The 25,214-nt window shown below is 41.4% G+C and overlaps 3 protein-coding genes across 3 annotated transcripts; 2 read left to right on the top strand and 1 right to left on the bottom strand.

The window, feature by feature from the left end:
* Positions 1–766: 766 nt before the first annotated feature.
* grwd1 (glutamate-rich WD repeat containing 1) lies at positions 767–7,506 on the top strand. Its single transcript, XM_004541165.4, has 7 exons — positions 767–1,155; positions 1,246–1,363; positions 4,348–4,510; positions 4,608–4,818; positions 5,360–5,505; positions 6,154–6,345; positions 6,951–7,506. The coding sequence occupies exons 1-7, from the start codon at positions 939–941 to the stop codon at positions 7,257–7,259; spliced, it is 1,356 nt and encodes a 451-aa protein (XP_004541222.2). The 5' UTR covers positions 767–938; the 3' UTR covers positions 7,260–7,506.
* Positions 7,507–7,734: 228 nt separating this feature from the next.
* On the bottom strand, positions 7,735–10,733 carry cdc42ep5 (CDC42 effector protein (Rho GTPase binding) 5). The gene is made up of 2 exons (XM_004541166.4): positions 10,514–10,733; positions 7,735–9,703 (listed from the first exon to the last, which is right to left on the bottom strand). The coding sequence occupies exon 2, from the start codon at positions 9,699–9,701 to the stop codon at positions 8,814–8,816; it is 888 nt and encodes a 295-aa protein (XP_004541223.1). The 5' UTR covers positions 9,702–9,703; positions 10,514–10,733; the 3' UTR covers positions 7,735–8,813.
* A 3,795-nt stretch (positions 10,734–14,528) lies between these two features.
* leng8 (leukocyte receptor cluster (LRC) member 8) lies at positions 14,529–25,137 on the top strand. Its single transcript, XM_004541679.6, has 15 exons — positions 14,529–14,898; positions 15,546–15,678; positions 17,541–17,675; positions 17,795–17,872; positions 18,133–18,568; positions 18,898–19,063; positions 19,144–19,314; positions 19,424–19,672; positions 19,762–19,923; positions 20,033–20,321; positions 20,619–20,720; positions 20,822–20,890; positions 20,996–21,125; positions 21,272–21,479; positions 21,575–25,137. The coding sequence occupies exons 1-15, from the start codon at positions 14,858–14,860 to the stop codon at positions 21,735–21,737; spliced, it is 2,532 nt and encodes an 843-aa protein (XP_004541736.3). The 5' UTR covers positions 14,529–14,857; the 3' UTR covers positions 21,738–25,137.
* The last annotated feature ends 77 nt before the right edge of the window (positions 25,138–25,214 follow it).

The following is a 25,214-nucleotide window of genomic DNA, read 5'->3' as shown; positions in this document are numbered from 1 at the left end:
AAACTCTTCAAATATATTCTGCAGCTTTAGTTTAAAAAAAAAAATTAAATAACTAAAAAGTCTAAGAGATCAGTTGCAGATGACAGAGGAATGTGTGGTAGAACAGCCCGGGATGTTAAGGCTCTTGTCAAAGACCTCGATAAAAGAGCACTTGTCTCTACTTGTACTCAGCTACACGTGAAAGAAACACCTTCGTCCTGACAGAACCCCCCGAGTAGTTTCACAATCTCTTAAATGTGAGTGTTTGTTAAAAGAGCAGAGAAGGTTTCAAGAGAATCTCTGGCACAATTTTAATAATGAAATTCAAACACAAATGTAAAAGAAAGAAACACATGCTTAGACAAACGTGTATAAGAGAAATTGCCCAAGTATTCTTATGAATTTAGCATAGCAGCTTTTATGGCAGTTTCCCAACACCCTGATACAGTCAGTGCAAAACTATCTATAAATTATTGCCAGTGAGTAGCTGTGAGTCAAAGCCTGACTTCCCATTAGTGGTGCAGGGGCTGCTGAGCCCCCTGCCAGTACCAGGCTGTGCTGCGTAAGATGTAATACAGCACATTCAAATAAATCTCATTAAATCACACAATCATGACTCAGAGGTGAAGACTCTTTACTGATCGGTGCATGGACACGATCCCAAATGTTCTTAAGCAAAAGGCTAATTATCTTCCAGGGAGGAGACAGAACATTTGCCATGTAGCTAACGCTAACAGTGTCCACGCTAATAATGTTCACGTGATCCTCAGGGCTTACAGTGTGAGACAAACAATTGCAAGCCTGGTCTTTCCTGGCAACAGGGGCTCTTTTGCCAAAGAGGTCAGCTGAATTCCCGTAAACAGGGAGAGAGGGGCGCCGCTGGTGAGGAGGGTGAGCGGCGTTTAAACCACGTGGCCGCTGCCTGCACCGGAAGTACGCCACACCGTGCCTCTGCCAAGATGTCTGCGCCCGGTGAACACGCCGTGGAGGAAAACGAGATGGAGGAGATGGACGAAGCAGGCAGCGATGAGGACGAAGGGGTGGAAATGGAAGAGGAAGGGGCAGAGGGAGAGGAGGAGAAGAAAGTGTACGTGCCCGGGATCGAGCCGCTTGAGCCCGGGGAGGAGCTGGAGATGGACCGCTCCGCGTACCGCATGTATCACGAGTGCCAGACAGGCAAGTTAAAGTCATCATTACTCCCAATGAAGTTCACGCTTCCACCATGTGGGATCTCTGGGCTTAAGTTACCTTGTTGTTTATGTTCAGGTGCTCCATGCCTGAGCTTCGACATCTTAAGGGATGGAGATGGAGACAGCAGGGAGCAGTTTCCCCTGTCCATGCTGCTCTGTGCGGGCACGCAGGCGGACACGGCTCTGAAGAACAGGTACAGGACCACTGACCTTTAACCCACACCTTCATTACTGTCGGCACTCAGCATTTAATCCGAAAGCACCATTTTTAAAGATCCTGCTCAATAACGCCGGATGTCCTGCACCTCCGTGTGTTTATTTTGGTCGTTTAAACTGGTGTCAGTGGTTAGTTTCACAAATATATTTTAGAGTGATCTGTCATGTTTGGCCTGGAGTAATTTTATCCAGCTGACATTGTGCAAGAGGCAAGTTAAACCCATAAACTCCCCCCATCCCCCCAGTTTTTAAATACATATTTATTCGTAGCAGACGCATTCAGATGGCAGTTGCATAACAACATTTAGGCAAAGTTAAAATGAGCAAACACAGCACCAGAGGATAAAATAATGGCTTGCAAATATTATTTAAGAGCAAGACTAATTAAGTAAAGTGATTACAAAAGGATATTTTTGAAATTTAACAAGAGCAAGTACAAAAACCATAAGCAGAGGGAAGCACTTTTGCAGTGGGACGTATTCATTTTTGCGTGAGAGGTTGGACTGGACTGTTTTCCACTAATTCTAAAAAGCTTGGTTAGGAAGCTGCATCCATTTGTGTGCAACCCTCCCAGACAAATATAATTCCATATTATTACTAATTGGGTACTTTGAGCCGCTCCCTTTTTCCCAAGGGGTCTGAGTATGCATGCTGATTTGGTATAGCTTTTAGCCCGGATGTCCTGAGGTAACTTTCCAGTTTATCCAAGCTGGGGAATTGTGAGACCTGCGGGTTTAAATGTGTTTACTACTAATTTGTTCCAAATACTAGAATTTTTCTCCCTAAAAATGAAGCATACAGTTGTTGGACACTCAATACCACACAGCGGATTGTTCTATTAAAAATATGCCAAAGGGCACGAACAAGTTTGGCACACAGCAGCTGGCTGCAGCTGCTTGATCCTGGCACAGCTGGGAGTCAGAGTTATGAAAAACATCCAAATGAAATCCAAGTCGGTGAGTTATTAAATTAACACACACTCCTGTACAGCTGTTATAATGGGAGAGATTGGCTGCAGAGACCAGGATGTAACCACGGTAGCTTCATGGCTGGATTTGGGCATTTTAATGCTTTGGCTAGCCTGAAGCGACTGTTTGAGCACCTGTAGTTTTTGGCACTTCCGTGGTTTTGTTTTTTTAGCTGTGTAAGCTACAGAGACAGACACCTATTCATGCTCATATTCACACCCAGCTTTAAGTCACCAGTTAACTGTAAGCCGCTCGACTGTAGGAGAAAGTGAGCTAAAAGAAAACACAGAGCGGCGCCACCCAGTTTGTTGGAAGTTCAAATCCCTGAACCTTCTAGCCGTGAGGCCACAATTAATATTCCATTTTTCTCCCTATTATTACTAGGACAGTTCACAGAATAAAGGCTGGCTTACTCTTATTTTAAAAGTCACATCACTGTAACGCAGCTAATCAGTAGCACAAAGTGAGCACTTGGTCTGTTTACTCTGGAGTATTGAGTAGGGAGAGTTAAAGAGTTCAAAAAGCTGAAAGCAGGCATTAAGCTTCACCACATTTAGAAGCGACAGCAGCTCAGCTCTGCTGCAGCCATGTGCCGAGCAGTAGAGCTGAACACAGGTATTTGTAGTTGCATTTTTATCCTAATTCATGGCAAAGTTGTCCTAAGACAATGAGTTTATGTAGCAGATTAAGTTGGTCATCTATAGTCTGACTATAGTTTGATCACAGTGTGGGATAAAAACAAACGTGTAGATGTTGTAGAAACTCTGTTCACTCACACTTTCTCATTCATACAACAATAAAAGAATACCAATGCCAGACACGGTGGGCCACAAGCCAGGTTACTGCAAGTGCTGATCCCAAGCTCGAATAAAGGCTAAGGGTTGCATCAGGAACGGCATTCAGAAAATCAAATATGCAGATTATCAAGAGAGCTTTTTATGTACTGGCCCGGTCAAGGTCCGGGTTAATGACAGGCAGCTGGAGGAAATTGTGCTACTGCTGGGCAAAGAAAAAGGAGGAGGAGTAAGGAAGGTCTGCTTGAAGGCAATGAAAAAGAAGGAAAGGTACAAGCGAGGGTGCTAAACTGCCAGGCAGGAGGAAAAGAGGAAGACCACAGAAAAAGGTTCACGGATGTAGTGAAGGAGGACATGCAGACGGCTAATGAGACAGAGGAGGAAGCCAGAGATGGAGGCAGATGTGCTGTGGCGACCCCTAAAGGGAGCAGCTGAAAGAAGACGAAAATAACCATAATTAACCTTAATAAGTAACAATAAGTAATACCTGTGAAAGATCCCTGCTTGGATGCCAGGAGGAGAAACACATTCGTTCAGGTTCAAGACCTCTAATTAGATTAGAGGATGGATGTTTTTACATTAGACCAGTATTGCAGGAGTAGTGGGCAAGACTAAAACTTGAAAATGATTTTAATTTCTTTAAATTTAAGACCTCCAACAACTTCATTCCTTATTTAAAAAGCTGCTTTGTGCAGGTGTCCCCAGGAGGTGTCCTTTCATCCAAAATCATCGCATTATTGCCACGTTTCCATGTGTAGTAATGTTAAATTCCCCTTATTTTCCCATTTTTCCTGTTGTACATGTTTATTGTTATCATTACCAAATGTGTCGTTTATAGCAGAGAAAAGCAAACTCTTTAATGTCTAAAGGAAGATTCTTTTGGATGCTAACATTAAAGCATTGACTCTCTTCACTATAGACCACACCACAATGTTGTTTTTATTTGTTTGTTGTTTGGATTTTCCTGTGATGCACAGTTTCAGTTTTGTTCTGATGTCAGCTCTCGTACTGTTCCCCTGAAAGGTCTCCTTTCGGTGGAGACTTCAGTGGTCAATTAAAGGTTATTGGAAAATCTCAAGCACTCAAAGATGAAGCACACTGATGCAGGATAGTTTGATTTTTCTTTTTGGACTGGGGTATGTCCCAGAAATCAATGCTAATAAATTAATTGTTAATTAATTGTTTTTTGTTTTTTGGCAGACTTTTGGTCATGCGCATGTATAACCTTCATGGAACAGAGAAGGACAAAGAGGAGGAAGAGAGCAGCGATGACGAAAGTGATGAAGAGGAGGAGGATGAAGAAAAGAAACCACAGATGGAACTGGCCATGATGCCCCACTATGGGGGGATTAACAGAGTCAGGGTATGTAGACGTTTATAAGTAAATAAAATCAGTATCTTGTGCATCAGTTTTTCTTAATTCTCTGATGATTCGACTAATTTTGCTTCTTGGTGTCCAGGTGACTCAGGTTGGAGAGCAGTCATTAGCCGCTGTGTGGTCAGACAAGGGACAGGTGGAAATCTTTGATCTCCGATCCCAGCTGGAGGCCGTCCACAGTTCTGCTGCTATGGCTGCATTCATCAAACAGCAGAAGGAGGCAGCAGCGCTCTTCAGTTTCTCAGGGCACATGACTGAAGGCTTTGCAATTGACTGGTCACCTAAAGTACCTGGTATGTGAGGCTTATCCTGTAAGACTGCTATACAGATGTGAAAAAACAAAAGAAAAGCAAAACAGCTCACCCTGTGTGGCAACATTGTTTTGTGCAAGCAGCCATGTCCCTGATTGCACCTGGACTACTTCGTTATCTGATTGACATGATAAAAACAGTCTCCACCTTGTGCAAGATATTTTTGTTCCCATGTTCTTAACTGTGTCTGCCCGTGCAAACCTGTCATCGGGAATCAGAAAAGTGTTGTCCACTGCAGGGCTGACACCGGTGTATACGTCAGAGAGGGATCAGCTACGATTAAAAACGTGCAGTAGTTTTAGTGAAAAGATGCCAGTGTGGGCTTTTATAAGAATAACGCTGGAAGGAAATCCACCTTAAAGTGCCGACAAAGAAGAACACAAATTCCTCTTAAACATGTAAACGGGTTGTTTTTATTTGCATGTATTTGAATGTCTTTGAAAGCTGCGATTGACTGAGATAAAGAATTGAATAGATGTCTGTCAAAGATTAAAATGTTAATTGTTTTGTGTTTTGTTGACAGGTCGGCTTGTCAGCGGGGACTGCAAGAAAAACATCCACGTGTGGGAGCCGCGGGAGGGGGGGACTTCCTGGCAGATTGACCAGCGACCTTTCAGCTCCCACACAAAGTCTGTGGAAGATCTGCAGTGGTCGCCTACAGAAGCTACAGTATGTTTGTACACCAACGGTGACGTAGTGGCACAAACTTTGGCAGATTTGTGCTTGCTGGCTTGTTGCACCCTTAACCGCAGCGGTAACATTAGTAGGAGTGTCTGTTCTGAATCTTAAGAATTGTGATGTCTATACATTTCTAGGTATCTTCCACTAAGGTTAAGTCCCTGGTGATGTGTGGGTAATTCGTTGAAAAAATTGGGTGCGGTCACGGAGCAGAATTATGGAAACTTGCTGTTAAATGGCACGTGGTAAAAATAGAATATGGTAACACTTGCTGTGTGGCACCACAGAGTTGTGACATAACAAATTACAGCCCAAACTATGTAAATTACGCGAGTCTTAGCGCAGCAGTTAGTCACCAAACCAGTTTGTGACATGTCGATGTTCGTCCTATAAGACTGGGTGTTTGCATTTATGAAAGTATTCTTTTATTTTGGATTCTCAGGGCTTTTCAACTTGTACAGTCTTGTCTAAAATTTCTTGCTGCAGTAAGGATCATTAAGCATGCAAAGCCCACCAGAGCCCTCCCCTAGTAAATTCTTAAAAGGAAATAGTTCCTTGTTTGTGAAGGCTGTTGGATCTTATTGTGTTAATAGTTATTGTAAAGTAAACTTTTAAAGTAACTGGACTCTCTTTCACCAGGTTTTTGCATCTTGTTCAGTGGATCAGTCTATTCGGATCTGGGACATCCGTGCCCCGCCCAATTCAATGCTCTCAGCCAATGAAGCTCACTCATCGGACATCAATGTAATCAGCTGGAACAGGAGCGAACCATTCCTCCTGTCAGGAGGGGACGATGGACTCCTGAAAGTGTGGGATCTGCGACAGTTTAAGGTACAAAAGAATAAATGGAGGCAATACATCTAAAGATAATTATGTAAGTCTAATTAAACACACATTGCACTCACAATAACAGAGCTATTATCAGTGTGCCAACATGTCACTGTGACCCACGATTAGTGTTAAATGGAAAACAATCTTTAGGCTTGTGCTGTCAGATTGTCTCACCTCTTAGTGTTCCGGCCCCACCTAACATTAGTTGTACAGTTGTGTAACAATAATAGCTTTAGCTGTTGCCTCCCTTCTAAATCAGGAAACTATTTTAATATATTTGGTGAAAAAACATTTACATGATTTATTACAGAGAGCTGAATGAGACTTTCACAGTACACAAAGTCCTAGTTGCACCGTATGAGCGACATATTTAACCCTTTCCCCCATAATGACGAGTTTAGACACCTCTGTGTACATCGGTAAAAACATGAGCACAGATCACCCTTCTGATGCACACCCAGTCCTTTTGTTCTTCAAGCAGGCCTGAAGCATGACAGTAACTGCTCTGTTCAGTGGTTGCTCCTAGTATGTTTTCAGAGTGAAACCCCACTGAGCTGAAACTGTATGAACAGCTGTCACACCTCACTGCTCTCCTGTTCCTGTAGACCGGGCGTCCCGTGGCCAACTTCAAGCAACACAGCGCTCCCATCACCTCGGTGGAGTGGAACCCCGTGGACTCGAGCGTGTTCGCCGCCTCGGGCGCCGACGACATCGTCAGCCAGTGGGATCTGTCTGTGGAGTCGTGCGACGTGGGCGCCAGGGTGGAGGCGGTCAGGGACCTTCCCCCTCAGCTGCTGTTCCTGCACCAGGGTCAGTCTGAGATCAAGGAGATCCACTGGCACCCGCAGATGCCGGGCATGATGGTCTCCACGGCTCTGTCGGGATTCAACGTGTTCAGGACGATATCCGTGTAGCGTTTGTGCGTTTTAGAGACAAATGGATAGTTTTGCATTTACATGACTGATACATGTGTAACAAGCATTAAGAAGCTTGTAATGTATATAAATAAGCTGTGTATGTAATAATTCAGCTCTTTGACATTTATTTTCCAACAAAGGCACCACATTATGGTCCCGTTTAACTTTCAGCCTGTATGTTTACAGACTTTTGAACTTTTTAAGGCATCACTTGCATGCTTAAAATAAATTTTTGATAACTTGACTGCTCTGTCATTTACTTTTTGAATTGCTAAAGGAAAAAATGAGTTTCCTGTCAAACATCTCTAACCTTTAATATAAATGGAATCATTATGAAAATGATAAAATGAAACAGGTTTATTTCAGTATTAATGTGTGTGAAATTTCACTCTCACCAGCAGCTACCTGGTATAGTTGGATCTCAGGCATTTAGCTTTTCAGCAACTTTCCTTGAAACAAAAGCCGAGGCTGGTTTCTATCTTTTTGAAGTCGCTTTATTCTTTTCACTGTAATCTTTGTGAAACCACAGGCTAACGAATGTGTTAACCAGCATTTTCAGCATGAGTTGAATGGTATTTCCCTTTTACAGCATTATGAAGTAACACAACAACAACAAAAAAGCAAAAAAATAGCAATTCCACTGCTGCTCCTGATTTAAAATCACATGATTGTCTTTGCATTTTAGTGTTAACCCAGCCCCACGGCCTTAAAGGAACAGCTGTGCTAATAACTGCACTTTGATATCAAGTCGCATTTGGTCTGAGCCGTTGTAAGATTTGGAATGTGACACATTCACAGTAATTATTTATAGACGCCGTCTCTCGCAACCCTTTGAAGACCTTTTCAAAGACTTTAATAAACATGCAATATGATGAATATGTAGTAAGACACTCGTATATCACAGGGTACAATAATGTAAGTGTATAGCTCCCTTTAAAGACATCAAAGACAAAAGAAATTAATTAACGATGCAGTTTAATTTAGCTTCAATCAAACTTTCCGCTGAGCTTTGATTTCTAAAGCAAAAACGTCCAAGAATGAAAAGAAATCAAAGTGTCGCAAACTTTTCACTTTCATTACCAAAACGGCTCACTGATTTTTTTTTTTTCTTCTGATCAAATATCAAGTCTTCTGCAAATCTGTTACCCTGGTAGATAAAAACAATGTCTTTTCCAGTTGAGCAACATCGTCTCATTAAGTTCTGAAAAATCCAGTTTGAAGTCAGATATATCGTATTTAAACCTCCCATTCAAAAGCTACCGAAAAAGAAAGGTACTCTGAGAACGCAGTCCTCCACCAAGGCCAGCATCCTGTTCTGTAATTTGAAACGAGGTCATCTGGATCCACATTTGGTATGTCCTTTGCTCGTGTTCCAACTCTCCGCAAAGTTTAATAACATTCAGCTTTGTATTTTTTGCGTAATCTGGTTCACGGCCAAATCAACATCTTTGGTCACACATGGTATGTCCTTGGTGGAGGAATGATGAAATAAGGAAAATACAGTATATTTGATTTACTTGACAGCAAAGATTTGTTGGTGTAGTTTATCCCCTATAAACCGATTTCATCATCAAACTCATCTTCAAATGTGTAGCCTCGTCCTTCTTCATCCACCTCCTCCTCCTCCTCTGAATCAGTCTCTGAATGGCAGCTGCCAACCCTCCTCCTGTCCAATGGGGTGACCCCTTCATACTCGGAGCTTTGTGACGAGGCAGGACTGGGCGGCAAATCTGCATTGTGATTGGTGAACTCAATTTCACCTCCATCAGCTGGACTTTTGCCTTTCTCGCTCTCACTCCTCACTGGGCTATTACATGCTTCCAGATCCTGATCCTCTTCCTGGAAGTCAAACCCTTGACTTTCTTCCTCTTCCGATGCCTGACGAATGATCTCCTCCCGTTTATCGCTGAATCTCACCTTTGGTCGTAACCCCTTTAGCTTCATCCCGTTCACATCTGGTATCCTGCTGTCTTCCACCTGGATTCCGTCATGCTCTGCCAAGTTCTTCCCATTCAGCTCTCTCTGCCTGTTCACAGACATCGCCGCAGCCCCTTTCCCCTGCTTTGTTTCCACTACCTCCTGATTAGAGTGGAGCCCCAAACCATCCATTACGCCTAGTACATCTCCAAGCATAGATGGACCCAGGTCCAGGTCTAGGTCCAGGTTTAATGAAGACACTGAGTCAGAGTGCCGAAGCTCATTGTTCTGCAGGCTTTCTGGTGCATCTGCATTAAGATCACTGTGGTAGGAAGAAGAAACAATCCCAGGACTCGCCGGGTCAGGTTTGGGTGAACTCGGGCCAAGAGTGGACAGGAAAGAGGTATCGCCAAAGGCGTCTCCTCCCCTGCCGATGTGCATCGTGTGACGAAAATCACCCAGCGGGGCTGAGATCATGGTAGGGTCCAGGCGAGAGGCCCGGGATGATTTGTGGAGTGGCATGACTGTGAAGAAAGGCAGGTAAAGGAAGGAAGAAGGCAAAAATTAAAAGGAAGGATGAATTATTCAATTGTTTTGTTATGACAGCACTTCCTGAATGAAGACACAAAAAGAACAACAACTAGTGAATGAACAAAAAGTTAAAAAAGCACGTGTACAATGGAGGGCTCCAGTGATAGGACAGGCCAGTCTGAAAATCCACCATGTTGTGCAATATTGTGGGAAACCAGTGAGCGTTTTGGCACTGGTGCAGCTGTGAAGGCCATGCTGAGACTTGTACTTGAAGAACACTATGCAAAGTTAGCACATACTTTTCTCTGCCCTCAGGGGTGTTTGTAGACAAAACCACGGTTAAACAGTTTCTACAAAAGTAGATCTCTAAGTTAAAAACAACCGGTGGACATTAGATTAAACCCTGCTCCTGCTGAGATCATTATAACATTATTTAATTAAAAAGAAGGGCTAATTAATGGAATAAGCGCTAGCCATTACTGCACATTATATTTGTTAATCTCTCGAGTCACCTTTATAACATGTTATACACTCTGACTGAAGCCAGTCTCCACGTTTGGCTGCAGTTATGGGTTTAGCAGGGGAGGGGGCTGCAGGCCTGTAAGCCCAACCCTCAAAGTTTTCCAATAACAATTCAAAGTAAATGTTCTTTAGATAAATATACAGCTCTAAGAAGTATTGGTAATGGGAGATGCGGCTATTGATAAACCAATCAGAGAAGCGTGTGGATCAATGTAAAACTCAGCTTATCAACTGAGTGTGGGCGCCACCAAAACATGTAAAGTATTTAGAAAAAAACTTACTTTAAAGCGTGAACTCTGGTCTTTGGTTGGCTCCCTCTCCACTCTCCAGCTTTTTCATCTGGCTTTTCGCTTTCGCTTCCCTCTCAACTTTTCCCTCGCTCTTTTTTCTCGCCGTCGTCCGCCTGTGTGAGTTTTCTTTTTCTTTTTTTTTCCTCCAAAGGGATGGGCACGGGCTGAGGAAGTGACGCGCCAGTTATTGGAGCGAGCTGGATCAAAGTGCTGACGACTCTATCGCACAGTGTTAAATATAAACCAGACCCACGAACGTGACCTGTCTGCTGCCCGGTTTGTGTTCACAGTTAAACTGATTCAGAGTTTCTGTGAATGAGTGAGTTTAGTTACAAATGTAACGAATGGCTCCTGTCACGAGGTGTGCGTGTGTTTGATCTTTTTAAGGGAATGTTGCCAAAATGTAAATACTGCTAAAGAAAAAAAAAAAAACAGAGTCCTGCTCACTAACCACACATTGGGGTTCGTTTCTTCTCATTTTACTTGAAGGACCACCTAACTTTTTAATAGCTAGCAAATTGCTTCTGTAGCTTTATTTACTATTAAAATAAAATAGAAATGTATAATATAAAAAATATGAACGAAATAATCGTTTTATCTTTTTTTTTTTTTTTTACATTTATTGTGTTTTGTGCTATATAAGACTATATACACTGTATACAAAAGATCTTTAGTTATTAGCTTGTTTATTTTGTTTTATTTCACTTTTTTCTATTTGATTAAGGTCATTTGTTTTATTTATTTCTTTATTATTTTTTAACAGTTTATTATTTTTTTCCTCTTATTGAGATTCTTTTCGTCATATTGAATTTTTTCTAATTTAGCTCTATATTTACTGATTTCAGTTCTTGGGTTATGGATTGTGTTTTATTTTTGGCTGTTATAGCACAGTATTTTCCCAACTTTGGGCACATCTTAAGTCTTTTCTCATCTTACTCTCTACTGTCCAACTTTCCAACCTTTACCACTCAACCCCAACCATCTCAACCTCACCAGACTCCAGCTCTTATTTGTTGTTTCCATATTTCATTTCTCCTAGCTATTTGGGATTAATTGGGTTTGATAAGCAGAGAAACAAAGCATCATCTAAGTAGTGCACTTGTTTGGCTTCATTTTAAGATGAGGATTAATAAAAAATGTGGCAGTTCTTTCTAGAGAAATCAGAAATTACTCATGAACACAACACAATCCAATTAATAGACAGAGCTGTCTTCATATTCCCTGATTTAAGATTAAAAGCTCTTATTTATCAATGTAAGTGTGACATATGCTGCTGTAGTGCTCTGTTGACCAATTAAAAATTGTACAACTTTATCAAAAAAAACTTGTCCAAGATTGCTAAAATGCTTCAATTCCTAGACAAACAGCACCTCAGTTTTACCTTCTCTGTGCTGTGTTGACATCTTGCACACTGTTTTAACTCAGTTGAGCTACACAAGCAGCAAACAATTTTGATGTCATGCTGAATGATGTAGGGTGGACAGAATACCTGCAATTATGTTTCCAAAGGAATGCAGTCACACAGGCCGGTTGACACACTCATATTTTTGAAGGGTTTCCACCTTATAATTACTTCACATAGCTAACCACATCATTTACATGTGCACTAAGTCAGGATTCATCTTTTTAAAATAAAAAAAAAGGCCAGACAAACCCTGACTTTGGGCCGACAACGGGAGTAGAGCAGAGATGCTTTTTAGGATAGTATCAGACTTCCTCCCCTGGGTAAAAGCAAACAGAAACATTACCACAGCAAGGTATTCATACAATAGGACCAGTTACTGAGTCATTGTGAGTGATTTCTCGTCACAAATGCCAAACATAGTTTGGTGATGATGTAGCCAACGAGCTGCTCACTCAGCCTTAGGCACATTTTCCTTCACCGTGAGAAATGAGAAGTGAGGTATTTGTTTTCAAAAGCTGCACCCTTAAAATGAGATTACTCGTTGAAGGCCTACTTTTTACTTTACATTTAAGATGAAAAGGAGCACTTCTGTTTTTTTTACTTAATGTGTCAACAATAAAAGCAACGCAGCAGCATGTCTTTCTTTCCTTATCAGAGTTTAATGTTTGATAGCATCATTCCCCCAAGATTAACCCCATGATTTCTCCTTTAACACACATCACGACTTCATTGTATGCTGACATGTATGATGATTTTCAGAAATGTTCATTCAAGAGAGTCTTCTAAAGACTCTCTTGAATGAACATTTCTGAAAAATGTGTGTGTGTGTGTGTGTGTGTGTGTGTGTGTGTGTGTGTGTGTGTGTGTGTGTGTGTGTGTGTGTAGTGGTGGGGGGATTTCTGGAAACGACTAAGGCAGGAAATGACTCGCCTCCCCTCAGTAGTACTCACACTAGCACAAACACACATCCTGCAGCTGTGTGTGCTTCACGGGAAGTCAAAGGGGAAAAATGGATCATGAGAACTGTAAAAAAAAAATAGCTACTGTTGCCCATCATTGATTAAAATAAGAGCTGCCCTCATTACTCATTGCCAGACATGTTCAACTGTGGTGAAACTTGTTGAATGTCGTGAATAAAAACTGACACTGGTGCTGATAATAGGATTAATTTGGGGGCTCTGTATAAGTAATTGTTGATTGATATTAGCGATGACTTCTTTCAGATGCTCTTTCAGATGCTCCCTTTAGGGGTCGCCACCTCTGCCTCCTCCTCGGTCACACGTACCCCCTGCATGTCCTCCTTCATTACGTGTCTTCACTGTGGCCTTCCTCTTTTCCTCCTGCCTGGCAGCTCTGTATTCAGCATCCTTTGTCCGGTACATCCAGTCCAGTTTTGCCTGAGCTGTCCCTCTGATGTGCTTGTTCTTTAACTCTGCCAACTCCAGCTGTCTTTGTGTTAATGACACCACCTCCAAACCACACATCACAGTAGGTTTGACCATCACCACTGCAAACAATAACTCGGAGCAGATCCCTGTTGTAATCAGCAAATGTAATCTGCTGTCCTCATACATGCCCTGCACCACCCTCACATACTTCACCCACTCAGGGTGGCAGCAGGCCATGTGAACTCGACGGGTAACCGACTTTGACTGTAGTACACTCACAGAAAAATGTTGCCACAGTTGTAGTGCAGAAATATCTGTTAGATTACAGAGACAAATAAGAGAGACTTTTCTGCAAAAGTGGGATCACTGAAGTCACCACAATGTCCTCAACAGGTTTCCATTTCATTTGTTTTGCAGTTTTCGATAGGCTCATGCTTTAAAACCTGCGTGCAAGCTCATGAATGACCTATTTATAGTTTCAAAGCGACACGAGGGGTACTTCCCCTCAGCATGATGGTTGCAGAAGGACTAAACTACTGTTAACTGAATAATTATACTGAGCTCACACTAACATCCAGTTGGTAAAATGGATGTTTATGTTTTCATTACCAAACTATATGAATAAGTATAACTCATTGTTGAAGTCAGTGACTGTAATGGACCCCTGAGACCTACTGACTCTGGTGACAGACTGATGTGTATGGAGTGGAGTGGAGATGGACAGATACTGTGAAAAATGTCTCAACTTCTTGTGTTGACGCTTACATCTATTGTATTTATAGCCTCTAATACATTTAATCAATAGAAGTTAATAAAAAGTGCTTTAAAATAGGCCCATTTATATTTCAGCCCCCCCAAACAAACCGTTTTAAAATACATGAAAAGCTGAAATATATGTTTTGCTGCATTAACTACCTTACGTGAATTATTAAAACGTATTCAGAATTTGACACACTGCTCGTCCCAACATAAGCTACCTTTATGGGCTAAAAGTATCTGTTATTGGTATTTACGTGGTGGCGGATCGATACTAAAATTCACAGTTTCGTAAAGAATTAAAATGAGAGTCTAACCATAATCCGGTTTAAGGTTTGATTGGTGTAGTTGATAGAGGATAGAGAAAAACGTTCCGTGTGCTCAGCACTGCAAGGCGTTACTCTTGGAAAATTCAACCAATAACAAAACAGCAAGGTGTCACGTGACTTGGCAGGTTTCGCCTAGCTGCCATTTTGTATCTCCACTGTGCGGTCAGATGAAGTTGGTCGTCAACGAACGAGGGACGAAATAAGATGAAATTTATGCTATTTTATTAATTGGGACATCTTGCAGAAGTATATTTAAGTGTGATATATTTAGTTAGGCAGTGTTGTTCGAGGTCGACCGGCTGTTCTTCTTCTAACCGGACCGTTGGCCCTCGCCTCGGACTTCATCTTGTTTACATTCTACAGCGGAAAAGCTAACGCTAACGCCGTTAGCCAACCTGCTAGCTTAGCTGGCAGACAACTTTCCCTGCGTTAGCTTTCTAACGCTAAACATAGCGAAATGGCGGCCAACACGACACAAGCAGCCCCTACAACTAACTGGTAGGCAACACTCTTTGAACAGATTGTGATTTTAGGTTAACTTGCTTTAATGTATGACTGAAATAGGTATTTATACCCTAATCTTAAATTCGTGGGAAGGATGTTAGCTTAGGCCAGGGTGTTGGCAAGTACTAGCAGGCCGTTGGAGTAGTTAGCAGAAAGGTGATTTGTTAAGATGCTTGTTTTTTTATACATTATTTGTGAACATGTAATATTTTTGATTGAACGCCAGGGTTTGTTGCACCTCACTCTAATGTTGTACGTTGATGTTAGCAAGCGACAGTTGCAGTTTTAGGGTAGGCCTTAATTCATCAGCTGTTTTGGCTGTTAGCTGTTGCTTTAAACGTAATGATTTAATCATCTGCTTGAGATGATCTAATTAGCTGATAGATATCCGGTGTTAACAGAGGGAGGGTAGACTTGTTGTGTAAACGGGTAATGATTAAATGGTCAACATTTTGAGCACAATAGTAATCGTCAAGTAGGCCTTCAATCTATTTTCTGAAGCGAGCAGTTGTCTAAACGAATATAAATCTTATTGCAGACGGTAATTGGGCTTACTTCTGTTTTTCTGCTGATTAAATGGGTTTGATCATGTGTTCTGATCACTAGAATAGACTTGATACTTGACCTTTTGTTGATGGCAGGTCCTATGGTGCTGCTGCAGACGGCCAAGTCCATGAAAATCCTGAATGGGAGAAGGCAAGACAAGCATTAGCATCCATCAGCAAGAGTCAGACCTCTGCTAAGACTACACAACCTAACAGGACCGCTGCAGAGGTTTGTCTTTTTGTGCAGTCTGTTTGTTACACCTGAATATACCTGTACCATATCATATAGTCTCCATTATAGCTATATAAATTTCTGTATGATACAAAAATATTAGAATATTCATATTCTGATATTGCCTTAGCAATCTCATGCAGTTATATTCCCTAGTGAACATCAGTGAGACAAGCTCCAGGCACGTCTTGAGAGCCTGAGCTGCATGACAGCCTCCAGTGATCTAGCACCTACAAAGCGAGCCACTTGAACATCCTCCAACAAGCTTAATATTTGCAAAATATGCAAGGATATTTTTTCTTGTGAATTTGAAAGCTACAAACTTGTTTTATTGCTTTAGACAAAAATCACAAGTTCGAGTTCAACCAGGCTGCGAAGGAAGATGTACTAGCAGCTGGACCATACACCCATTATTTTATGGTCTTCACCTTGCAATATAAATTGCCTTGAGGCAACTGTTGTTGTGACTTGATTTCACTTAATAAAACAATTTTATTTTTCAGTTTTAGTGTAGTGCAGCTCTTGAAGAGTTACAAGGCTGTTATTTTAGTTAAACCAAAGTGTTTAATAGTTATTTTATATCTTGTTGCATGCTCAGTCATCCATGTAAAGAAAATCCGGAAAGTTGATTCTGTCGCATTTTCATGAGGACAAATGTTTTGTCACTCATCCAAGTGACTTCCTCAGTCTCGGCTGAATGCAGGTTTCCCCCACCTTATAAACAGCACATTTGCATAATGACCAAATCTAGTGCCTAACAATAGGCTGTGAGTTCAGTTTCATGATCATTGGTCAATGGCCACAAGTACCATTCAGACTTAACATGAGTTTGTCACTTGAGACTATTATCATGTAATTTGTGGCTGTTTCAAAAACCAGAAATGTATGTAAGGATGAGTAAAGTAAAATCCATTTTAGCATTTTAGTTTTTGTCAGTCTTATTGATCCTCCATTGGGGGGAGGCCAAAACCTTCCATGGTTTTTTTTTTTTTTTTTGGGGGGGTTTTTCTTCATATGCAGGACAATCCTTGTGTAAATAAAATGATTGAAAAGTAAGTCTAGAGTGCCAATTGAAGGGGGGGGGATTCTGTGAAGAAGAATGGGGGATTAGCTTGAATACTAGCAAGGATGTCCTAGGTTTTTAGGGTTACAGTGGTGATCACTGATAATGACCTAATTATATTGTTCACAGCAGTTAAAGCACTGAAACCTCCTACTTACTGACCTAATCAGATTTAACTGTGAGTTTGTGTTTATGTTGTGTGTATATATAGAAATACTTTCTACACATAGCAAAAACATGAGATAAGCAATACTAGATTGTAGTTCTAGTCTGACTTATGTGTTGTTAATGATATATTAGAATATATTGTTGGCTTCTGCATTTGCAGATGTTTTACAGCTTTCCTTGGGGCTTGACTGCACCAACTAACAAAATCATAGCTGGCTCAACTCCTGCTGCCAGTTCCTTTTAGTACCTTCTTTTATTGCTCTTCGGATTAATTATTTACAGAAAGAATTCTCAAAGATGCAGGCTGTTAAATTCCCAAAATTAAATAAAAATATTGCTCCCTAGAAACAGTAATGGCCACAGTATTCATCCAGTAGCACAATCCTACTTGAATAATGGTCTTATTAAAACTAGACAACATAAAGATGTCTTATGTATGATGAAGCTTTCTTGTAGTACAGACCCCAGGTATTAACCTTTTTAAAGTGTCTTATCAACTGTTTTATTGGTTTCACAAAGGTGAAGTTTTATGTTCACACTGCACTATAATTGCTGTCTGTGTTGGACTACGTTTTCTCAGTTCCTGGTGGTAACACTGAAGCTATGTTGCGTTTGTCTGTTATTTCAGGCTGGCCAATTCCAACCAGCAGCAACTGACTCTGCTGCTATGCAGCAGCAGCAGTACTATCCGTGGTACCAGCAAACTCAGCAACACTATCCTGGATATACATACTCTTATAACTACTACTACCCCATGGGGCCAGTAAGTAAAGATATGAGCACTGCTGCTTTCATTTGGAGAAGTTTTGTACAGTTACACTTTTTACAAAAACTGAATTTAAAGTGAGAAATATTATAAAATGTCCTTTTCTGAATTTCCAGTATGGTGGTGCCTATCCTCCAAATCAGTATGGTGTACCCCCAGGGCCTTACCCAGGAACTCCTACGTCTAATGGACAGGTACAAAATCTACATTTTCTTAGTAAAGCAGAATATTTATATGTAGAAATGATTAATATGATTCATGATACTTATCTGGGATTAAGAAACCTGAAAAATAAGCACATATTCAGGCATCACTGAAGCTGTAGTAGTGTTACAGGTTATATGGTTTTTTTGAAGTATTGCGTTTATTCTCCAGATACATGTGTAGCTTGCTTATGCTTGCAAAGTTTCATTTTTGTTGTAGTGCTGAAACAGGTTTTTCTGTCTTTTTGCAGCCTCCCCCAGTGCCTGGAATGGAAGATCAGTCCCCCAGCTACACCTCCCCAACTCAACCTCAACCACCTCCCCCTGCTACTCCTCAACCACCCCAGAGCCCAACCACCTCAGAAAACCCCCCTCCTCCACCACCCCCTCCCATTCCCCCACCACCCAACTCCCAGTACCCCCCTCCCCCATCACAAACTTCTTACAATACCAACAACAGTATGACATACCCACCTGGAGACCCCAACCAGATGCAAGTCTACAATCATTCACAGGGAAGGCCTAACTATGGACAAAACTTCCAGGCTCAGAATGCCTATCAGGCATCTCAGAATAATTCCCAGCAGCAACAACAGCCTGCTCAGTATGCAGCTGGACTGGGCAGAGGAGAAGCCAACAAGAACAAAAACCAGAAGCAAGGACAGCAACTCTGGCACCGCATGAAACGTAAGGTTTATTGTCTTGCTGGGAAGCTTACATTCCTAATGTTAACTTTATTGATTTATTACAGAGTTTAATGGATGTGTTGCTGCTTTTGTTTTCATTCTATCCCCCTCTTTTCATTGTATTCAAGTGCAGTGTGTAGATGCACCATATTCAAACAAGTTAAAAACTTGTTAGGCCATTAAATGCAGAAATAGAGTAGGAGACTAAGTGTTTGTGGTGATCAGTCTAGCAGTGTTCATCCAAATTCAAAAATATGTAAAGGAATAAGTTGCTATTGCTATTATGAGAGTGAGTTTCAGTTACAATTCTATGATTTTTACATCTTGTAGAGGCACCTGGCACAACTTCTGTGAAGTTCAATATTCCCAAGAGGACCTATCAGGTATCCCCAGTTTCCAATCAGGCTTTCCCTCCAGGCGAACAGCCCCCGGGGTTGAATCCAGCACCTTCATCTCCTGCTACTGCCAGTGCTGCACCTGGAGGTCCTCAGGCACGGTGAGAAAACTGCTCTGTCTACAGTAATTCTTGATGTAGGAATGACTTGATGACTTTAAATGTAAATGCTTCTCCTCCAGACCGCAGGACTGGCCGCAAGCCATGAAGGAATATGTGCAGCGTTGTTTCACAGCTTGTGAGACAGAGGAAGACAAAGATCGTACGGAGAAGGTGCTGAAAGAAGTTCTACAGGACCGCTTAAAAGATGGCTCTGCTTACACCATTGATTGGACCCGTGAGCCACTGCCAGAGTGAGTTCAGTAGTAGGTTGTGGTTGTAACTACTTTAGGCATTGGAGTTCTGCTTTTGTTTTTTGTTTTGCATTCAAACTGTATTCATCTTTCTCTTCTCCTTTTTTAGGTTAAAGGTTAAGCAGTCTCGTTGGGAAAGCATTGCACCTCAGAGGACAACCGATACCTCAGTTGGCTGTGGTGGAAGCACAGTGGCTGGAGCTTCAAGAGGCAGAGGTATTGGACACAGATTGGGCAACTACAGGAATATCTTTTCTCAAAGGAGTCCAACTTCTAGTTCATCCAATTCCTCCTCCCGCTCACCATCACCTTCGCACAGCCGGCACAGGGACCGCAGCAACCAAAGGCACAGACGCAGGTATGGAACCATTTCTCCTCCTCTCTTTGGTTATTGTAGTTTTCCTGCATGCTCCCAGCTCAAATGTTCTCCTGTTTGTTTCCTGCCAGTGATTCTGACTCGCAGTCAGATAGCAGCATCTGCAGTGACCTCCGACCTCAGCTTTCAAGGCGAGGTCAGAAAGGAGGGCGTGGTCGTGGCAATGATCGGGATAGAGGGCGTGGAGGTGGGGAGAGAGGACGAGGAAGAGGTGGAAAAGGAAGAGGAAGACGGTAAATTTATACAGTCTTGTATCGTTGTTTAGCAGAAAGAAAACATTTTTGTTTTGTCTTTTTAAGTTGCTTTATGGTGCTGATAGTTAGTATACCACCTTTTCCCCAGAAACATGGAGGATTCAGCTGTTGGAAAGAAGAGGAAAGGTGGCAGTGCTGGTTTGGATTTCCACGATCCCAACAGAGAAGCTAAGAAGCAGAGCCGAGCAGCCCGTTTCCAAAAACAGCTTCGCTCAGAGCCTCTGGTTCTCTCCATCAATGCCCTGGACCTGCCTGATGGAACACAAGAGGGCCTTAGTTGGGAGGACTGCCCCATTGTGGGAACATGTCAGGACATCACCAAGCACTACCTGAGGCTCACCTGTGCCCCTGACCCCTCCACTGTGCGCCCAGTGCATGTAAGTGTCAAGGTTTTTTTTTTTTTTTTTTTTTTAAATCTCATTCTACTTGTGCATTTTGCTTTTAAATTCAGATACAATGTCCACTTGCATTATAAAATCATTTTGTCAAGAGAACAAGGAATTCTTTTGAAATATATTCTTGAATAAGGATTTTTTTTCTTACAATATTGAAGGAAAATCTCCCAAGGACAGAGGAAGGGGAACTGAATCTGTGCACTACATGTACATACTCCTAAATCCCTGCATCACAGGGCATCAAGATTCAGGCTTTAAATGGTTTAACTGTCATTCTAGGTGCTGAGAAAATCTTTGCAGGCTGTGAAAGCCCACTGGAAAACAAACCAGGACTATACATATGCCTGTGAGCAGATGAAGTCCATACGACAGGACCTAACGGTTGGTTGTCCTGAAATGCTATTTATTTTTTCAAAGTTAATTGATGTCTTTGTTATTTTATTCGTTCATTCATTGATTTTATTCCTCTTACCTGCACCTAGGTTCAAGGAATTCGTACTGAATTCACAGTGGAAGTGTACGAGTGTCATGCACGGATAGCTCTAGAAAAGGTGAATCTGTTGTTCCTCAGTAATTACAGACTACTTAAAAGTAATAAAGTGTTTTTGTTTTAAACTGGTTGAATGCTTATCTGTTTGTTTATTTATTTATTTTAGGGAGACCATGAAGAGTTCAACCAGTGCCAGACCCAGCTGAAGGCCCTGTATAAGGACAATCCCTCAGAGAACATTGGAGAATTTACAGCATATAGATTGCTGTATTACATCTTTACTAAAAACTCTGGAGGTATGCTCAGATCTTTTTGGAAGTCTTCACCACTGCACTGAACATTGTGGGATTTTTTTTTTTGTTGTTGTTTTGTTTTAACTATATTTACAAGTTTCTCTGTCTCAGTTTCTGACACTGGCCATTTATTCATCTTCCCCCTGCAGATCTAACCACTGAGTTGGTGTATTTGACCCCAGCACTACGGGCAGATGATTGTGTGGCTCATGCCCTCTCACTTCGTGCAGCTTGGGCATTAGGAAACTATCACCGGTTCTTTAAGCTCTACCTGGAAGCCCCGCGTATGGCTTCATATCTCATTGACAAGTTTGTAGAGCGTGAAAGAAAGGCAGCACTTAGGGCCATGGTCAAAACGTAAGTTATGCTCCAGTAACATGCTAATTGTAAATTTTAGCTGCTTCATTGCTGACCAGTTTCCTGACCCGTTTGCCTATTTTCTCTGTCCACAGGTTCAGACCCGACTTGCCAGTGCAGTATGTGCAGTCCACCTTAGCCTTCTCTTGTTTAGACTCCTGTATGGCCTTTTTAACCGGGCTAGGAGTCACATTCACGCCTTCTGATCCCCAAAAAATAGACTGCAAAACCAGCACAGCCTCTTTGGCTGCCTCCTGAGAGGGGTGGAAGGGTAGCACAGTGAAAGGAGTGGCTAAGGGACCATCATGGATCCTTACATATTCAATGCACTGCACTTCAGATACCACAGCGAGTTCAGATAAGAGCAGTGGCAGACTAACACCCATATAGAAAGATGCTGGCTAGTGTATTACTCTGTCAGGCCAAAAAATGCAGATCTGTTTTTCTGACACTAAGAACTGTTCTGAAAATGCACAGAACTGCACATACTGTCACTCACATATTCTAAGTTTAGCCCATCTCATTACATTTATGATGCCACATAAGTGAGGGAACAGATTAGACTTGAGATCAAGTAGTCTTAGTGACTGAGAAGTCACAGAACCAGATCACGGTTCCTGTTCCGTTACCACCTTCAGATTTCAACGCTAACAGTGTTGTTATGTCTTTTCCTTCCCAAGTCAGCAGCTCAAAGACCAGAAGATTCAACTTTTACCAAAAGGGAAACGGCTTTTCAAGTCATGCATCCAGCTCTTCACTGTCTGAAGTCAGACCTGCAAAATCAAGTCAAGTCTAGCTTTATTCTTACAGACTCAGAGATGCCAGCAATTTACCTGAAAGAAGAGGTGGTTTGTATGCCCTTCCCGCATCTAGTTTCCTCCTCAAATCTACAGCTGGCTGTTCCTCCCATTTGTCTCTACAAGGTCTGTGAAAGAAACTGAAGTCTAAAGTCCCGTTCCTGATTTAGTATTATTCATCCACTGCTCATGTTTATGAATTGGTCGATCAGCACTTAAACAAGTCTCGGATACGCATTGACTTTGTAACGGATAAGTGTTCCTCATCAAGATCAAGTTCCATGACCTGGAAGCTGAGCTTCATGTTCCAGAGTAGCCCCAGGCAGAGTGCAGTTCTGCTTCCATCACCCTCAGGTAGAAGTTCCTACCAGCACCTGGTGTCCAGCTCACCCTGTCAAATGCAGCAGTGCACCTCTGTATCCTCACCAGCTGTTCCTCAGAAAATAATGGTGACGTCACAGCTGACACCTTGGATGTAGCTGAAAGTTAGTTGGGGTTTTTTTTTTTTTTTTTGAGGTGGAGCATCAAAGGAAGACCTGCAGCTTCTTCAGGAAGGCTTAAAAAGTGGTTTGTATACTACACGCAAGGCTGGTAAGAGAAAGGGACTCTTCTGGAAGGAGGTGGATGACCGCACAACAGAGATGTTGCCTCAAGTTTTTGTTTGTTTTTTTTGTTTTTTCCCAACTTGTTTTACATCTTGTGGGTTTATCACTTATCAGTATTTGGCATTCTCTTGTGCAAAAGGAAAAAAAATTATGGCGGTGGAATCAGAATTTTATTTTTTAAATTATATACTTCGTAATGATTTTTGGACAGTCCACGTGTCATTAAAAAATTAAACAATATCCTAAAATCCCAGAATTTTTACTACACAGATGGAAGCTGCTGTCTGAGTATTGCAATCAAAACATGAATTTAAAGTGGTACAGACAGCAGTGAAATAAAGAAGTAGTTTGAGTCCAGACAAGTGCTTTTATGTCCATTTTTTTCCCCAGAAGATATGAAATTTTTAACAAAAGGTTTGAAATGGGAGCCTCAGTTTAGTATTTAAAAAAACAAAACAAGATAAAAACAAGCTCTCTAAGTGGCCGTGGAGTTGATTCTCTGTACTTTGTGCTTTTTAGGACCCAGTTTAGTAATATTGATGGTATATTAACAACCCTTTAGACAATGAGTGGGGAAATTCAGTTACGCTGAAAATGGTGATTGATCAGCTCCTAAGTGTGAGGAAAATAATCCATGTGTTGCTTTTCACCAGCAAAGCATCTGGTCCTAATTGAGTTGTGCTGAAAACGTGTAGGTGGTCAACATTGTTCCTCCTTTTTTTTTTTCTTTTCTTTTTTTTTTCTTCTAAATTAATATCAGTATTAACCGCTGTAGGAACATTGAGTCTGACATTGAGTATTTAATCCTGTTTTGATTGATAAGAACAGGAATGGATTCAGGCTTAATGTAAAACCTCCACGTTTACTTATTAACAGAGTATACTTTGTAAATACTGTATGATAATTGATGTGATTTCTTTTTAGTACACCGTGTAGGTTTTTTGTTTTTGTTTTTTGTTCACACATGGGTAAGTGTGAATGTTTTTTGTTTGTTTTTTCTTTGTTCATACAACTATTGAACAAATTTGTGAATATGTTAAAAAAAAAAAAGTAGAATTTGATTGTATGCAGTGATCTCAGTGTGGCTATATCGGAGAAATGTCAGTTAGCACTGTTTCCGAGTGCAGCCTGAACACAGTTGCACAGGTTGTCAAATCCAATTTTGGCTCGATGCTCAGACTCCATTGGTCCAAAAAAGAAGGAAAAATAAGTTGTTGAAATTTTTCCCTTTAGGTTTTGTGCCACATTTTCCTGTTTTGTGCTCTCTGATTGGTTCCTGCTGGTTTCGTATATATTCAGTGACAAATCAGACCAATGTGGCTAAAACCTTGCCTCCTGACCAATCATGTCGATGAATCACGTGTGACCCTGGATCATATATATATTTTAGATGTGTTCGTTGTTGACCTTTGATTTCAGCATATGTTTTGTAATGACAAAGATCTCAACATGTTTCCTTTCTTCCCCCCCCCCCCCTCCCTTCATTTACCTTACTCCCCTATCCTCCTTACTGCCCCCCCTCCCCTCACTCCTTAAACCCTCCTCCCACATGCCGCCAGACTTCTCGTCCTTCAGCTTGCAAGGCTGCTGCATTGCAGGAGCACACGGAGGGATAAGTGGGCGAAACTCCTCCAGATGCCTGCCGGAGAGAGTGAATTGTGAGCACTGTCTCGGTTTGACCCGCCTGAGTTGAAGCCATACAGCTCATAAAACACAGGGGAGCATCGCATAATGAAAAGTTGAAAATGTTGAAATGCTGCTAATGGGATTTGCTGCTAGCCCTTATTTAAAATGGTTTTGTGTGCAACATCGTACCTGTTCTAGTTTTTAAAAACAAAGCTCTCGAGTCGTGTTTTCCTTGTGCTGTGGGGTTCTGCGTGTCCAGATGCATTTGCATAGTTGTTTGCTGATAAGACTTTTCATATTTAGTTAGGTTGGATTTTTTTTCTCTCCTCTGATTAGAAATGTTTTAGCTTTTGTTTGTTATACTGGCAGGCTGCTTGAGAGTTGAATTGGCATTGAATAAAATATGTCTGGACATGCAGAACATAGTGACCTAAAACTCACCAACACCTTTTCTTTTTTTTTTCAAGTATAAAGTTTATAGGTTTGTGTTCACATGCTAAGCAGTGACTCTTCTGAAATGATGTAAGAATTTTTTTTTTTTTTTTTTAAATTTAATGCAGGCTTGTATTCTATACATCTGATGTCTCAGATTTTCAGCACTGAAACAGCCCAGGATGTTTGTCTTTACATCATCCAGATAACTAATGTACACATTTTCATTTAATACCCCACCCCTCCCAATTTTTGTGTATTTTGCTCCTATGTTG

This window comes from Maylandia zebra, linkage group LG11, assembly GCF_041146795.1.
Source record: "Maylandia zebra isolate NMK-2024a linkage group LG11, Mzebra_GT3a, whole genome shotgun sequence".
Taxonomy (NCBI): domain Eukaryota; kingdom Metazoa; phylum Chordata; class Actinopteri; order Cichliformes; family Cichlidae; genus Maylandia; species Maylandia zebra.
Note: the sequence above shows the minus strand (reverse complement) of the source record. Positions and strands in the feature narration are given on the sequence as shown.